This window comes from Diceros bicornis, chromosome 23 (assembly GCF_020826845.1).
Source record: "Diceros bicornis minor isolate mBicDic1 chromosome 23, mDicBic1.mat.cur, whole genome shotgun sequence".
Taxonomy (NCBI): Eukaryota; Metazoa; Chordata; class Mammalia; order Perissodactyla; family Rhinocerotidae; genus Diceros; species Diceros bicornis.
The window spans coordinates 24,138,635-24,155,069 of record NC_080762.1 but is presented as its reverse complement, the minus strand read 5'-3'; the positions used below and the strand labels follow the sequence as shown (position 1 = coordinate 24,155,069).

Below are 16,435 nucleotides of genomic sequence, written 5' to 3'. Positions count from 1 at the left end.
AGGAAAACTTAGAAAGCTATTGTCAGGAAACCTGCCCTAAAGGAAATGCTGAAGGAAGTTCTTTAGGACGAAGAAAAAGGATACCAGTGGGAAATCTGGATGCTCAGGAATGAAGGAAGAGCAGCAGAAAATATAATTATTTGGGTTAATATAAAAGACTATTTTTTTCTCTTAAATTCTTTAAAATAAGTGCAAGTATTGAAAATATAGGGAGGAACGCTATTAGGGGAAACTAAACTACTGCAACAAAAATTCAGTGATTTAAAAAACGAAGAGATTTTTCTCTCACATAATAGAGGGAAGCATTCCAGGTTGACAGATAGGGTCCCTCTGCTCCACACATCATTCAGGGACCCAGGTGCCTTCCATTTTATGGGTCTCTAGTGCCCTAGGGCTTTGTCATCATCTATATGGTTGAAACTCTGTCACAGCCATGTCCCAGTTCCAGCTGAGGAAGGAGGAAGATGGCATAGAGGACAAATATCCAGTGTCTTAAGGCCCCTGGCCCTTTTGCTCACATTCTGTTGGCATCCCTAATTGCAAATTCAGCTGGGAACTGTGTGAGCTGGGCAGTCACGCACTGGGTTATAACTTCATTACTTAGAAAGAAAGGGCAAATGGATTTTGATGAACAGCTAGCAGCCTCTGCCACAGCAGATGAAAGAGAAAGGAGGCATTTTAGACAGAGGGGACAGTTTGATCAAAGGTAAGGAAGTGAGAAACAACATGTGTGTAAAGAACTAGTAGCAATTTTGATGTTATTGGAACGTAAATAATGAGATCAGGATAGCAAGAGACGAAGCCAGAGAGGTGGGCAGGGGCAGATGAAGTTGGCTTTTATTCTTGAGGAGTGGAACAGTTTTATGTAGCTGATTTTCATTTCAGTTAGATACTTAGGGGAGAAAGACGGATTTGGAGAACAGAAGACTAGAGGGCAGAAAACAATTTAGGAAGTTGGGGCAATAGTCTTGGTGAGAGGTGATAAAGTTTTAAAAGTAGGCTGTGACAATAGTACAGAGTAAAGGCCTGATTTTAGAAATATCTGAAGAGATAAAATTGGCAGGACTTGGTGATAAACTGTGAGAGAGAAAGAAGGAAGCATCAAGGCAGGCTTGCAGCTTCCTTACAGAGATGACTGGGTGGATGGTGGTACCAGTGTGGACTATCACAGAGTAGGAGCAGATTTATTGAGGAAACAGATGAGTTCAGTTCTAGGTGATAAAGATGAAATATCGTGAAGCTTGAATTCCTACAAAATATTTTTGGTTTTATTAAATCTCAGTGTGCCAGTAGAAGTGTTTTGCTCAAGTCCAAACTCCTTTGTATGGCATACAAAGACACCCCTTTATAATTTGGACCTAACCTACCTCTCCCACATCATCTTCTGTTCTCTTTAATATATATACCTTCTGTTTCGACCACATCAAACTTTTCTCAGAGACCTTCCCTGACTCGGAAATCCAAAATAGGTTCTCTTAAATCATAGCATCTGTACTTTCTGAGGTAAATTGGGAATGGCTTAACGACCAAATGGACTGGGCTGGAGAGATGGACTGCAAAGGAAACGACAACCACACTCAGGTTTGTAGTCTGGGAGCCTAAGTGGATGACAGAGAGAGTAGTCAGGTGGAAAAAAACAGTTGAGAGAGACGATAAAGAAAAATATTTACACATTTTGAGGCTGTGGTCTGTTTGGTCAAAGAGCAAAAGGAAACAAAAAGCTGGAGTCGGATAAAGAAGATAAGGCCTTTCCTTTTCCGCTAGCATAACTTTACTCAGGGATTTCTGCAAATCGATGCCCTGCTCCGGTTCTGTGCGGAGCACAAAATGGAATTATTTACAGGGCTTGGGGCGACAGTGCGCTTGAAACCACAGCTTTGGTTCCAGATTGCTTTCTCGAGCTACTGTTACACTGTTGACGTACAGCCACTGATTCACTGACTGACCTTGGGCAAGTTGCTCCTTATTCTCTATGGGTTAATCCTCCTATCTGTAAAAAGAGGATAGCATGCAATTTAGTGTTGTTATGAGGATTAATTTAGATAATACACGTGAAAAGTTACATACGAGGTGCAACAAATGTTGTGGGTGGCAGATGAATGACAGGTCAATAGACAACAGATCTGCAAGCAGCAAGGGCAGGAATTTTAGAAAGTTGTATAAGGGATCTGCCCCCGAGGAGACCCGGGGAGCGAGTGCGAAGCCATCCCTTGCAATTCTTGGCCCGTATTTTCTCAGTTGGTTTGGCCGCCCCTTACCTCATGATTCGTCGGGTCCCAGACTGCAGCTTCCGCTCGCTCCGCCACGGGGCGCCCGCCCGCTGGGCCTCTGTGGGCTCAGCTGTATGTGATGCTGAGGCCGGAACGCGACGTCCGGTATCCTAGACAACCGCATCACTTCCGGTTTGTGGCTAGGCCGCTGCTGGGGAGAAGCCACATTTCCGCTACGTGAGCCGCGCAGGCGCCGAGCGTAGAGGGGCCGCTCGTCGGTGGCCTGCCACACCAGGTGCCTGCCAAAGTCCGACTTCCCGAGCCTGGGGAGCGGCCGCCTCCGGGGAGGTGGCGCCTGCCAGGACGGCCGGGCCTGGAGGGCGGGGCCGGGGCGCGGCTCCGGAGTCCCGAGGCTGGGCGGAGAAGCCGGGCAGCAGCAGGACCGCTTCTCCCGAGCCGGCAAGCTGGAGCTGGAACTGGAATTCCGTGGGGCTGGGGCCCCGGCTGCCGGGCAGCGGCTCCTCGAGGCCGAGGTCCCGGCGGAGAATGAGCCGGAGGCGGTGGCGGGCTCCCGGCGGAGCAGCGGGTCCGGGAGTATGCTGCGCTGGTTCATCACCGTGATCCTGTGTGCCGCCTTCCTGGGGCTGGTGAGAGCTGCTGTTGCAACCCCACGGGCCGGGGCCTGAGCACGCGGCCTGCAGAGAACGCGGCCTTCCGAGTGTCGCCTCCACCACCTGCAACCTGCGTGACGTTGGGCGTCCTAATCTGCCCGAGACTCAGTTTCGCCATCTGGAAAATGGGCAGTTTTAATCTTGGAGGGTTATTGCCAAGTGCGAAATTTGCTTTCCTGATATATTTTCCAGCTCCAGCCAACCTTCCTCCGTCTCCTCTGTGGGGTGGGGAGACGCAAGAGGGGTTGCCAGGTCTACGGTCCTGTCCCCCGCGCCCACCCAACTCTCGTATTGTTACCCAAAGCTGCTTTTCTGGGATTTCCTCTTCCTCTTCTGACCAATTTCAGCCAACCCCTTTTTTTACAGATGGGGAAATAGACCCAGAGAGGGAAAGTGACTTTTCCTGGCCACACAGCCGTCTAAGTGGTAGAGCCAGGAATCACCAATATATCTCTTGTTCTGCCAACAATCCTATGTAAAACAGACCTTCAGATCCTTCAGTGTTTTTCTTAGAGCTAACGGCAAGGCTAGAAGGACCTTTTGCCAAAACCCTTGGTCGCCCTGCTATTCCCTTGTTTCCGGACCCCCCCAACCCCATCACCTGTCTTGAATATTGGGATTCTGGGGAGTTGGGAGGATGAGTCCTCTGAGGAGAGTCGCTTCTGGTCACTTAAGGTCTTTCTCTGAGCCACAACTGATTCTTAGAGTATTTTAATTTGAAAAAAGAACAATCATTGGCGACGCCTGGTGAGCGCTCTCTGTCTGCCAGGTCCTGTTGTAAGTGCTGTGGAGGCAGGAATTAACTTGAAGAGAGCCGGGGCTCAGCCTTCCCTCCACCTACCGGGCCAGTGCTCTGCGCCTCGTGCCCAGGCCTGCTCTTAGTCCCCGACGGCTCCGGGCTTGGGCCGGGAGCACACCCAAGCCTTTAGAGCAGAGCAGTGCAATTAGAATCAGTTATTCTTGAAATGTAGAGCAATTAGAAGCATATTTTTAAATGTCCAACGAATTTCCTCTGAAAGCCAATTGTGACCCTTAATTCTTGCTAACACTGCATTGTTTTTGAGTAAAATTTTATCTATGTATGTTTTTGGTGAGGAAGGGTCACCCTGAGCTAACATCTGTTGCCAATCTTCCTCTTTTGGCTTGAGGAGGATTGTCCCCAAGCTAACATCTGTGCCAGTTTTCCTCTGTTTTGTGTGTGGGATGCTGCCATAGCTACGCTTGATGAGTGGTTTGTAGGCCAGAGCCTGGGATCCGAACCCGTGAACCCCAGGCCACCAAAGCAGAGCACTTGAACTTAACCACTAGGCAACCCTTCTGACCCCAAAATTTTATTTTTAAAGTCATTGTATACCTATGTATGTAGTATTCTCTAAGAAAGCTTTACAGACTGTACTTTTCTGATGGCTTGGGGTTTTCTTTGAAGAAAAATGTAGATTTAAAAACGTTTCAATTGTTTATCTCCTGCATATTTTATACTCGTAATTCAGAGGAAGGACCCCATGTGCATCCAGAAATATTGCTGTCTGTTTTGACAACATCAAAGATGAGAATAATATTTTGATGGTTTAGAAAAATAATTTTTAACATTTAAATTCTTAAGTTAGTTATTTGTGCATGTAGTATATTTCAAAATGTACAAAGCTATTTCAAAAATTAATGTTACTATTAATACAAAAGAGTCTTTTATGGTATTGTTCAAAAAGGAAACAGAATTGCAGCAAAAAGCCAAAAGAACTGAAGAATTTTTTAAAAACTGAGAGTTGTGAAAACTAGAAAAACGGTAGGATTTGGCACACCAGAAGTAGGAGTCTATGGCTCTAGTAGTACTAGTATTGTCATCGAGAATTTTTCCTGACTGTGGGATTCAAATTAATTCCCTGCATTACATTGAAATCCCCTCCTCCCTTTTTAATAGTGAAAAAAGCTACCACATAGATAGACATTATTTTAATGATTGTAAATAAAATCTGTTGTCTTTTTAAATTTTAGGGAATGAGTGTCGCTATCCTGGGACCCACGTTTCCAGATTTGGCAATAAACGTGAACCGCAACATCAGCAGTCTTTCTCTGATTTTTGTGGGCCGTGCCTTTGGCTATTTGAGTGGCTCTGTGATTGGTGGAGTTCTTTTTGACAGTATGAATCATTTTCTACTTTTGGGTAAGTAAACACCAAGTTTAGCTTCTTTCTGACTTTCCAGGAATTTACAATTTGTTTTTAAATATGAAACATACTATCTTGCTGAATGGTTGATGACGTCAATGGACTGGTGTTTAGGCATCCTCAGTGGAAGTCAGGTTTCTCTGGTGCCTGCTTTCACTTTGGCAGTTACAGGGAATCTGTGCTGGGCCACTCTGGGGATTCAGATTAACCCGGGAGTGAGTTAGCCATCCTTAGCCTCCTGACTTCACTGTAATTTAGGCACCACCCCCTGGATCACATACTTGTTGTCCAAAGAGCTCTGCCTCTCAGGGTTTAGGGCAGATCTCCTGGGGCCACCATAGATCAGAATGAACTCCTTGAACCTGCCCAGGCTGAACCCTGGACTGAGAATGAAGGTGGGAGGGGATGGCGGGTGAAATGACATAGGCTAAATTCTTGTCCCTACTGCCCCATGTCAATGATGACCCCAGACCTTTCTACCTCACCCTTGAAATAGATGGCAAAGCTTTTAACTTACTCTTTTTTGAATAAATTGACATGTTTAAAGAAAATCTGGATTAATGTAATAAAACTGCTTTGGAAATAAGGAGAATAATTTCCTATTGTTGATGAATAAATATATAATCCCTCTGATTTCCAAAGTGGTTGAAAGAGTATATTTCTTGTATTTCCCTCCCTATTCCCCAAAATAATTTATTTAATACATTTCTACTACAAACTACTATAGTATTTGTAGTTTATTTTTGTGTTTTTTATTTTTTACTTCATATCTAAAAATCTCTTTAAGTTCTTAAATATGAAATATTTAGGGCCGGCCCGGTGGCTTAGCGGTTAAGTGCACGCGCTCCGCTGCTGGCGGCCCGGGTTCGGATCCCGGGCGTGCACCGACACACCGCTTCTCCGGCCATGCTGAGGCCACGTCCCACATACAGCAACTAGAGGGATGTGCAGCTATGACATACAACTATCTGCTGGGGCTTTGGGGGAAAAAATAAATAAATAAATAAATAAAAAAGAAATATTTAAATACATAATTTTTGAGCTCTTTTGCTCTAAAACTTTGCCTTGTGGTATAATTTATAGTTTGATTATTAGCAGTGCTAGAAATTTATTTATATTAGAATAACTTAGGGCCGGCCCCGTGGCTTAGCGGTTAAGTGCACGCGCTCCACTGCTGGCGGCCCAGGTTCAGATCCCAGGTGGGCACCGACACACCGCTTCTCCGGCCACGATGAGGCCGCGTCCCACATACAGCAACTAGAAGGCTGTGCAACTATGACATACAACTATCTACTGGGGCTTTGGGGGAAAAAAAATAAAATAAATAAAAATTAAAAACAAAAAAAAACTAGAATAACTTACATTTTATAGTCCGTAAAGATCATAAAAGGTTTTAAATGAAATAACCATTTGTACAAGCTGAACTTCTCATGTACTCATTATTACTCAATTTTAATTTGACTTATTTTGCACTTTGCGGAGTTTTTATGATGTTGACTTGATCCGGGACTGCGTGAATATTGTTTTTTACTGCTGACTTTTACCTTTCTTCTCAGGGATGTCAATGTTGGCTACAACAGTTGGTCTTTATCTTGTTCCATTTTGTAAGGTGGCAGTATTACTGATTGTCATGATGTCCGTCTTTGGTGTTTCAATGGGCATTCTGGATACAGGTTAGTGAGCCCTTCACTGTCATCTCTGGGAGTAGGGACTTTCTACTAGTAAAAGTAGAACAGATGATATTAAGTTGTCACTTGCTGTGTCCCCTAAAATGACACCTACTAAGTTGGTCATGGGGTCAGCCCATCAGAACCACCCTGCTGGCATCGACTCTTCTTGCCAAGTAGGGTGCCTGTTTTTGAGCAGCTAACCATGGAGTGAATTTAAAGAATTTTGTTGTATGAGAGATTGTGGATTTACAGTACCAACCAGGGAAGGGTCCCCATGTGGGTAATTACAGTACAGGTGAGCGTGCTTTCATTTTGGGATAGAACTTTATCATTGTAGTATGGGAAGAATTGATGAGTTAATCAGTTAAAGTAAGTTTGGAACCATGATTTGGCTGAGCAAGCATAAAGGCAGCTACCCAATTTACAATGCACCTTGCCTTTTGAACTAAGAGAAACCTGTGCTGGGTATTATTTTCCTTTTCCTTTTCTTTCAAAAGTTCCTGCCATCCTGCCAGAGAGCTTCTCCATGTATCTTGATATCTTTTAAAACCTACTAAATAACACACGTGACATTTGTTCACCCCTAAAGCCAGGTTTCTCCCCCTCTTCCCTGCTCCACTGTTATTTGATATGTCAGGGAAATATTTTCTACTTTAGGCTTAGTTTAGTTGTGAAGTTACAGGGTACAATTGTATGTTTATCTGCAAATATGTTTAAAAAAAATGGAAAACTCAAGACTTGGTGCTTCTTGCCTTTCACCTTGTAGAAGGTATCCTTGTTTCCTGTAATGGGCCCAGCAGAATCCTGTAGTGTTCAGGTTCCTGAACATGTGTTTTACATCTGCTATATACATAAATAATTTTCCTCAAGTGGCTACCAATTGCAAGTACAGAAAGCTTTGGAAATTTGGCCACTGTCTGATAATAATAAATATTTAAAATATTTATAAATAAATAAATCTATAAATACACCTCCCCCTCCCCCAAGCCTGATATTAGAATTGTATTATAAAAAGCCTTGTGCTAATGTGCCTGGCTCTAGGAGGTAGTGGTTTACTAGCTTGTAGAATTCCATTTGTAAGTATGTGATGTTTCAATGCTTAGAGTTCTCTGGTGGTGGTGAGTTTGAGTTCCTTAATCATAGAATTGACTTGATACATCATGCATGCAAGCATGTGACAACTTAGAGTATTATAATCCTGTGCCATGTAAAATAGACTTATCCTTTTTCTAGTTGTAATGAACTGTTTTTTGCTAAGTTACTCTGATTAAATCATTTCCCCATCTTTCACTGGTAGGTGGTAACGTCCTCATCTTGGCTCTTTGGGGGGACGAAGGAGCCCCACATTTGCAGGCCTTACACTTCTGTTTTGCCTTGGGTGCCTTTTTGGCTCCCCTGCTGGCTAAATTGGCATGGGGCACGACAGCGTCTTCTGAAAACCACACAGAGGCTGACTTGAACCATTCTGCTCTCAGCTGGTCATCTGAAGCTGACTCAGAATCCCTACTCGGAGTACCTGACAATATGAATTTACTGTGGGCTTATGCTTTTATTGGTACTTATATTTTTGTAGTTTTTATCTTATTTTTTGCTCTATTTTTAAAGAAAAGCTCAAGGCAGGAAAAAGCAAAAGCATGTGCTCAGAGGTCTCGAAGAGCTAAATATCACAACATCCTGCTTTGTCTCCTTTTTCTGTTCTTCTTTTTCTATGTTGGAGCCGAAGTAACATATGGCTCGTACGTTTTCTCCTTTGCAACCACTCATGCTGGCATGAAAGAAAGTGAAGCGGCCGGGCTGAACTCCATCTTCTGGGGGAGCTTTGCATCCTGCAGGGGCCTGGCAATCTTTTTCGCTGCATGTTTACAACCTGGAACCATGATCGTGTTGAGCAACATTGGCACCCTGGCGTCATCTTTATTTCTGGTGCTTTTCAACAAGAACCCAGTTTGCCTCTGGATTGCAACTTCAGTGTATGGAGCCTCGATGGCGACCACGTTTCCCAGTGGTGTTTCTTGGATCGAGCAGTACACGACTATCCATGGAAAAGCTGCAGCATTTTTTGTAATCGGTGGTTCCTTGGGAGAAATGGCCATTCCTGCAGTAATTGGAATTCTTCAAGGACAATACCCTGATTTGCCTGTAGTTTTGTACACCTCTTTGGGGTCAGCAATAACTACTGCTATTTTATTTCCTGTGATGTATGAATTAGCCACCTCACCTCTTCGCCATCAGCAAAAAGAACACAGGAAGAGTGAGGACCACAAAGCTTTGCTCTCGAGCTCTGGGCTACATGACTGTGAGGAAGAGGGTGTAGAGGAAGATGCAGAAAAATGGAACGAGATGGATTTTGAAGTGATTGAAATGAACGATACAATGAGGAATTCTGTACTAGAGACATCTAGAAATATTTTGATGGAGCCCACAGCTGAAGTCTCCAACCAGTACCACTCACATGCTTTCGTGTTTGAGTCTTCTTCAGTTAATACTGGCAAGTCCGCTGTGAATCACCTTGCAAGACATCAGGACAAAAGGGACTAACACTTAGAGAAGATGGATTATTTACTGACTTCCTTGAATAATTGCCAGTTCTAAAGAGGCCAGTCAGAGCAGAGCCTTAGCAGATTTCCAGCATGTTCTGGGTATCAAAATTTCTAGATCAGAGTATAGCAAATGCTAAAAACATTTTGAAACATTCTCTGATTCTCAGAATCTTCCATAAAGAACCAATGGTCTCATACAGTAGAATCTTGTTGTAAGGCTAGTGTTTGGCATGTGGCTGATTTGGTAGTATTTTACGGTCATCACCCTTCAGAGCATGCAAAGAAGGCATTTGTTTTTGAGAAGTTGGGTGCTGTTCTAGTAAAACGAAACCATCCAGTAATTGAATCAATTAGTTGAACAAATTATCAGTCGTCAGTAGTCTACCAGGGAAGTCGAGGGGAGGAGTTTGATGAAAGAACCTCTTTGAAAATGGACAGATTTTCATTAATTGCTTTACCCTGTCTGTAGCGTTGGACCAAAGAACGCTAATGACTCATTTGATTCCTGATTTCTATGAAGACAGCATAGAACAGGGCTCCCATAGACTTGGCTTTAAGCCTTGACTGCTGCTTTCCAGCCTTCTGGACCTGCACTCAGCCACTTAACTTACATTGGCTTTGTTGATCTCATCTCCTGATCTGGGATTCTGTAAGTGAAAAGAAGATGATTTTCAAACTAGGAATCCATAAGTTTTAAAGTTTATGCAGGATGTCTGCTAGAAATTAATATAAATGCCACCCCATTCTTCCTTTCAAATGAGAAGGGAAACAAAATGATAGCTTTAAGAATGTGCTACTGATTATGAATTCATGTCAATTTAAGACACTCTGTTTAATATTTTATTTGAATAATTATCTGAAGAATACATTCTTTAGTACTGTATTTCATTGATTCTAAGATGCACCTTTTTTCACATTTTTAACATCTCTGAAATCAGAATATGTCTTAAAATCAATGATTATTTAAGATTGTGACAAGATTTAATTGACAGTTTTTTTCCATATATATAGCGAGAGTAACGTTGTGTTTTACAATCAATGTCTTAGATTCAGTGAAATACAGTAATTCATTCAATTATGGAGATTATACTATTTTTACAGACATTTTAAAAAGAAAAGTTATTTTTGTATGCTAATTTTCTCTGTTCAGATGGGATTTGGAGATGCTATGTTCTGATTTGAAAAGCTGTTTCAGAGTTACTGTGTTAGTAGTCGTGCTGTGGATAGGGACTCTTGATGTCCTTTGCCTACCAGAGTCTGGGTCTGAGCCTTGCCTTTCCAGGATTTGCTATTCATTAAGTTTGGTTGGTATTCCCATCATAAGCAGTGTAAACCAGGCTGCTAGTTTAATTTACAGTGAGGCACAGTCTTTTCCAGTGGTTGGAATACTTGTATCACCATCCAGGGCTCCTCCTTCCTGAGTTTGAAATACCTGGGAAACCAAAGTAATGATTAGAAAGTGGCTTGGTGGCCTAGGAGTCAAGGGTCACGAAGGGTACTTCATGTGAGTGTGGCACAGCTGGCGTGGGTGTCCTTTGATAAATGACTGGCACCAATGACAGATTTTGTTCACTTCTCTTTACCAAGTTTTATGCTGAATAACATCTAATTTCTATCTGAGTATAGTATGTCTACTTTCTCTTATTTAATTTCTATAAATCTGCCTTTGTTTTTCTTAAGTGAAATACAGTACCTTTCTTGACCACTGCCCATTCACCTTATATCCCTGCCACAGTATTGGTTCATATTAATAATCTAAATTTTGGAGAGCGCTGGTGGAGAAATCAACAGAAAGAAGCCTATTCTTCTTGTTCTTGTTATACTATACTTTTCTTGTAGCTAGGGCTTGGAAATGACCTCTGCTCCATTTACTGCTTTTTCTCAGGTGGTTGGAATTTAGGCAGTCGCAGCTGTTTGGCAGCTGGGAGATGCTAGAACAGGGATTCTACCTGCAACATCTACAGATAAGGGGTAGGAGATGCAGCTCAGGGAGAGAAGGATGGTAATAAGAACATGGCAGAAAATTTGGTAATCCACACTGGAAAAAATACTAGAGTTCCACAAACCAACATGTGAATGGCCATGTGAGATTATAGGCATTGTTCAAGTTTGATAATGTATTTCCATATTGGAAGGATAAGACTTAGTACAGTTCCAGGAATTAGCATTCATCCTAATAATCACTTCTTAGGTAAGTGTCTGTTGATAAGCAAGTGTCCAATACCAAAGTTTTCTATTGCTGGGTAACAAATTACCAAAATTTAGCAGCTTGAAACAACAGACATTTTTATCTCACAGTTTCCTTGGGTCAGGAATTTGGGCATGACGTCATCGGATCCTCTGTGCGGGATCTCACAGGGCTGCAATCGAGCTGTTGGTTAGAGCTGTGCTCCTTTCTGGAGCGTGGGGTCCTCTTCCAGGGCCGTGTAGCTGTTGACAGTGTTCAGTTCCTGGCTGTGGTAGACTGAGGTCCCTGCTTTTTACTGGCTGTAAGCTGGCACCAGTCTCAATTCCTAGAACCTCCCACAGTTCCTTGCCATGTAGCCCTCTCCTAGATCCTCTCACAACATGGCAGCTTATTTCTTCAAAGCCAGCAGGAGACTCTCTCGCCCCAGTCTGCTAAGCTGGAGTTTATGTAACATGAGTGATCACAGGAGTGACGTCCCATCACCTTAGCCATAGTATTCTTTTGGTTGGAAGCAAGTCACAGGTTCTGCCCAAACTCAAAGGGAGAGTCTGGTGCAGAGATGTGACTCATTGGGGGGTCACCTTATGGTCTGTGTCTTATAGTCAGATACCTGCAAAATCAAGGTTCCAGAGAGAGAAAAAGTTTGAACTGAGGGAAAAAACCTTCAGCAGTCACTGAAAGTGATTATAGGTCCAGCCCATCGACTGTCCTAGTGCGGGGGTGGAAGGCTCCCCGTAGGCCAGGCCAACTAACCTGATAGGGAAGAATCGTTTTTTGTTTGTGGGGCACTGGAAGGGTTAACTCAGAATTATGCTTTTTTTCCTTGACATTTTATGTCCTTTACGACTGTGCTTTTAACCTGTTCAAATGCAGCTTGACATGAGGGAAATAGGTAAATTTCAGTTTAATTGTATTTTCGTAGTCAAGTCCAAGAACGCTTTGAGAGCATTTTTCAATTACTCTGTTATTTTTTTAATGAAAAACATTTTTAAAAAATAAGTTTTTATTATAAAGGTATAAACAAGGTCATGGTAGAAGATTAGGGAAGTACATAAAACTATAAGGGATAAATATAATTAATCTATAGCCGTCTCTGGTGGTCTAGTGGTTAAGATTCAGTGCTCTCACCAAGCGGCCTGGGTTCATTCCCCGGTCAGGGAACCACCACCTGTCTGTCAGTTGTCAGACTGTGGCAGCTGCGTGTTGCTATGATACTGAAAGCTGTGTCACTGCTATTTCAAATACTGCCAAGGTCATCCATGGTGGACAGGTTTCAGTGGAGCTTCCAGACTAAGACAGACTAGGAAAAAGGACCTGGCCACCCACTTCCAAAAAAATTGGCCTTGAAAACCCTATGAATAGCAGTGGAGCATTGTCTGATATAACGCTGGAAGGTGAGAGGGTGGCACAGAAAGACTGAGCAGGGTTCCGCTCTGCTGTACGGAGAGTTGCTAGGAGTCAGAATCAACTCGAAGGCACCTAACATAAGTAATCCGTATTCCTAAACACCTACAAAAGTTCTTGCATTTCTCATCAACTTAATTTCCTAAGTAAATGGTAAGGGGTAAAAAAAATTTCTTCCTACCAGATAAGGTATCAGAAACATCTTGAATTTTGTGTCCAAAGTACAACTACAGTTGGTGGACTGGTTATTAGTTTGAAGAATTGTAGTTTATTTTAAAAAAAACATAATTGGGAGATGACCAGTATAGCAACACACTCCTGAAAAATATGTGAGACCCAGATTACATGTAAAATGGTTTTGTTTCAGGGAGATTCCTTGAATAATCAGGATAGCTTTCTCATAACCAGAACTTTTGTTTTACCTTAGCAGTGTATCATCCTGCCACTTAAAAGTTGTTGCTAAAATAGAGCTTAAAATTCTTAATGGAAGTAGATATATTGTGGGATGCCCCGTATCTGTGTTGAGTGGCACTTGTTTTGTTCCTAGTGTTGTGAGTGTGTGTGTTTGCATATATGAACCTGCAGATGTTATATGTGTTTGATATTTTCCTGTACTCTGGGAGTGCAGCAGGGCTAGAGGTGGTAGGGAAGGGATAAAAAAAAATTAAGGTATGATTCACAGTTTGGCAGAAATGTTCTCTTTTTTTAATCGAAATTTTTGTTGAGATTATTGTAGATTGATAGGCAGTTGTACATAGTATTTTTTTTCATATTTGCTGGGTGAAGGACACTTGCTCAATCTGGAAGGGTAGAGAACTAGACTAGTGCTTCTCGTACTTTAACGTGCGTTAGAATTGCTTGTTAAAATACAGATTCTAATTCAGTAGGACTCAGGTAGGGGCTGAGTTCTACATTTCTAACAGGCTCCTAGGTGATGGGGTGCTGCTGGCCCGTGGACTGACCACACTTTGGGGAGCAAGGTCTACTTTTGGGGAGTGTCGAACTCTCTGCTGCTTTTGACAGTTTGTTTGTTTTAGCTTTTCTAAATCTGACCCTAAATCTTTGGGAGTCTACTGTCCCTGTGTTCTCCCTCCTCTCACACACATGCTCCAGGACTCTGTTCTAAGACTGAGTTCTCTTCAGTCCTCTCCATTTATCACATTGGCTTTGAATATTTATTTGACATGTTTGCTGAATGCCTCCTTTTTGACAGTCTCTGTGGGAGGTGCTAAGTGTACACTGGGGAAAAGATCAGAAAGTTCCTGCCTTCATGGAACTTAGCCTCTAATGCAGTGCTGTCTGATAGAACTTTCCATGGTGATGGAAATGTTCTCTGTCTGCACTGCCCAGTAGCCACTGGCCACATTTGGTGAATTGAGCCCTTGAAATATGGTTAGTGTGACATAGAAAATGAGTTTTTAATTTAATTTAAGTATCTACCTTGGCTAGTGCATGCTGTGTTGGATAGCACATGTCTATTGGGAGAAACAAGGTATCAAGGAATCATGGGAGATGTTTCCAGGAAGGCTTTATTTCCTGTTGTACCAGAAATTAACAAGTATCTGGTGTCAGAAAGGTGGTGGTAGATACCTTGTCAAATGGTGTAATGTAAATTATCATGGCACTTAAGAAAGGCCTGGTTTTAATGGGTCATGATGGTAGACAGTGCTGCTCAGTGATCTAAAAGAGAAGGTTTTGGCCTTCCTTGTGTGTAAAGGAACGAAACCGAAGCTAGAAACCTTGGTTGACAGAAGGAGGATTTAAGCTCTTTCTTTTAATGGACTTATGCTAGTTGGCATTTGAGCTAGGTTGAACTTGAATTGGATTTTTATTTAGGTATAAATAGTTTCATATTTAATGATTTAAAATTATATAAGACTGAATTCTTATAGTCAAAGAAAATTGTTCTTTCTTTTCCAACGTGTTTCTGGGGTTGTTTTTTTGTGTGTGTGTGAGGAAGATCAGCCCTGAGCTAACATCCATGCTAATCCTCCTCTTTTTGCTGAGGAAGACCTGCTCTCAGCTAACATTTATTGCCAGTCCTCCTCCTATTTTTCCCCCCAAAGCCCCAGTAGATAGTTGTATGTCATAGTTGCACATCCTTCTAGTTGCTGTATGTGGGACGTGGCCTCAGCATGGCCACAGAAGCGGTGCGTCGGTGCACGCCCGGGATCCGAACCCAGGCCGCCAGTAGCAGAGTGCGCGCACTTAACTGCTAAGCCATGGGGCCGGCCCTCTGGGGTTATCTTAATTATGTCTTCTTTTGTCTTCTATTTCTGCCCTGTTTATTTTAATTGTTTCCGAGAAGATCCCTTAGGTTCTTACGCTGTGGCTGTTAATTCTTATATATTGTTTTCATGTCTTCTTTTGGCTTATATTTTTAATTGCAGAATGCCTTTAGTGTCTTGGTCTCTAAATTTATTGCAGGTTGCCTTTGGTTATAGTTAATGGATGGCCTAGAGAAATTTTTTGAAGTTGTTAGATGACATGGGTAACTTAAGGGGTTGGGCCTTTTAGCTTCTGAACAACTTGTTGAGATTATAAGATGCTTTTTAAAAAAAATACTTACTTTTAATTGTGATAAAATATACATAATATAAACTTTACCATTTTAACCATTTTTAAGAATACAGTTCAACAGCATTAAGTACATTCACGTTATTGTGCAGTCATCACTGCCATCACCCACAGAATATTTTTTTCTTGAAAAACTGAAACTCTGTGCCCATTAAACAATAACTCTCCATTCTGTCCTCCCACCAGCCCCTGACAACCATCATTCTACTTTCTGTCTCTATGAGTTTGACTACTCTAAGTACCTCATGTAAGTGGAATCAGATAGTATTTGTCCTTTTATGACTGGCTTATTTCACTTAGCATAACGTCGTCAAGGTTCATTCATGTTTTAGCAGGTGTCGGAATTTCCTTTGTAAGGCTGAATAATATTCCATTGTATGTATATTTTATTTATCCATTTATCTGTTGATGGACACTGGGTTTGCTTCCACCTTTTGGCAGTTGTGAGTAGTGCCGCTATGATGTACAAATATCTGTGTGAGTCTCTGCTGTCATTTCTGTTGGGTATGTCCCCACAAGTGAAATGACTGGATCCTATAATTCTATTTTTAATTTTTTGAGTGCTTTCTTTTTATTATTTGGCTTAGATATGTCCTAATCCAGTTTTTCCAGAAGAGACCAGCTGTAGGAAGAAGCTAGAGAAACACAAACTTTTGTTAGTACTGTTTCAAACTCTAGCCAAACTTCTGGCCCGTTAAAATCAGCTCAGTATCACCCACATACTGAGTAAGTGAACTCAAAGAAAGGTTATGTCAGGCATCTACCTCAAAGTTTTCTTGTCTCTGCTTCCAGTTTTTGTTCCGTCATTGAGCAAGCATTTGAGAGCTTAGTTTGTTCTAGGCGCTGTAGACTAAGTACTAATGAACTTCCTCTCCTGGCCTTGGAGTACCGAGCATGGTAATCATGTATTGTGGAGTTTTGATCCCAGTTTTCTGCTAAATGAGTCATCTTGTGTCCTCCTTGTGTGCTCCTTTGTTTATAAACACAGGGCCCCTCTGGCCACCTTAGAAC

At 42.2% G+C, this 16,435-nt stretch overlaps 1 protein-coding gene across 1 annotated transcript; it reads left to right on the top strand.

Annotated features, from left to right (window-relative positions):
* The first annotated feature begins 2,505 nt into the window (after window positions 1-2,505).
* Window positions 2,506-10,947, top strand: MFSD4B (major facilitator superfamily domain containing 4B). Its single transcript, XM_058566451.1, is given in 5 exon segments — window positions 2,506-2,857; window positions 4,874-5,042; window positions 6,602-6,718; window positions 8,013-9,223; window positions 9,225-10,947. Coding segments are annotated over 5 exon segments (1,584 nt in total). The 5' UTR covers window positions 2,506-2,806; the 3' UTR covers window positions 9,261-10,947.
* The last annotated feature ends 5,488 nt before the right edge of the window (window positions 10,948-16,435 follow it).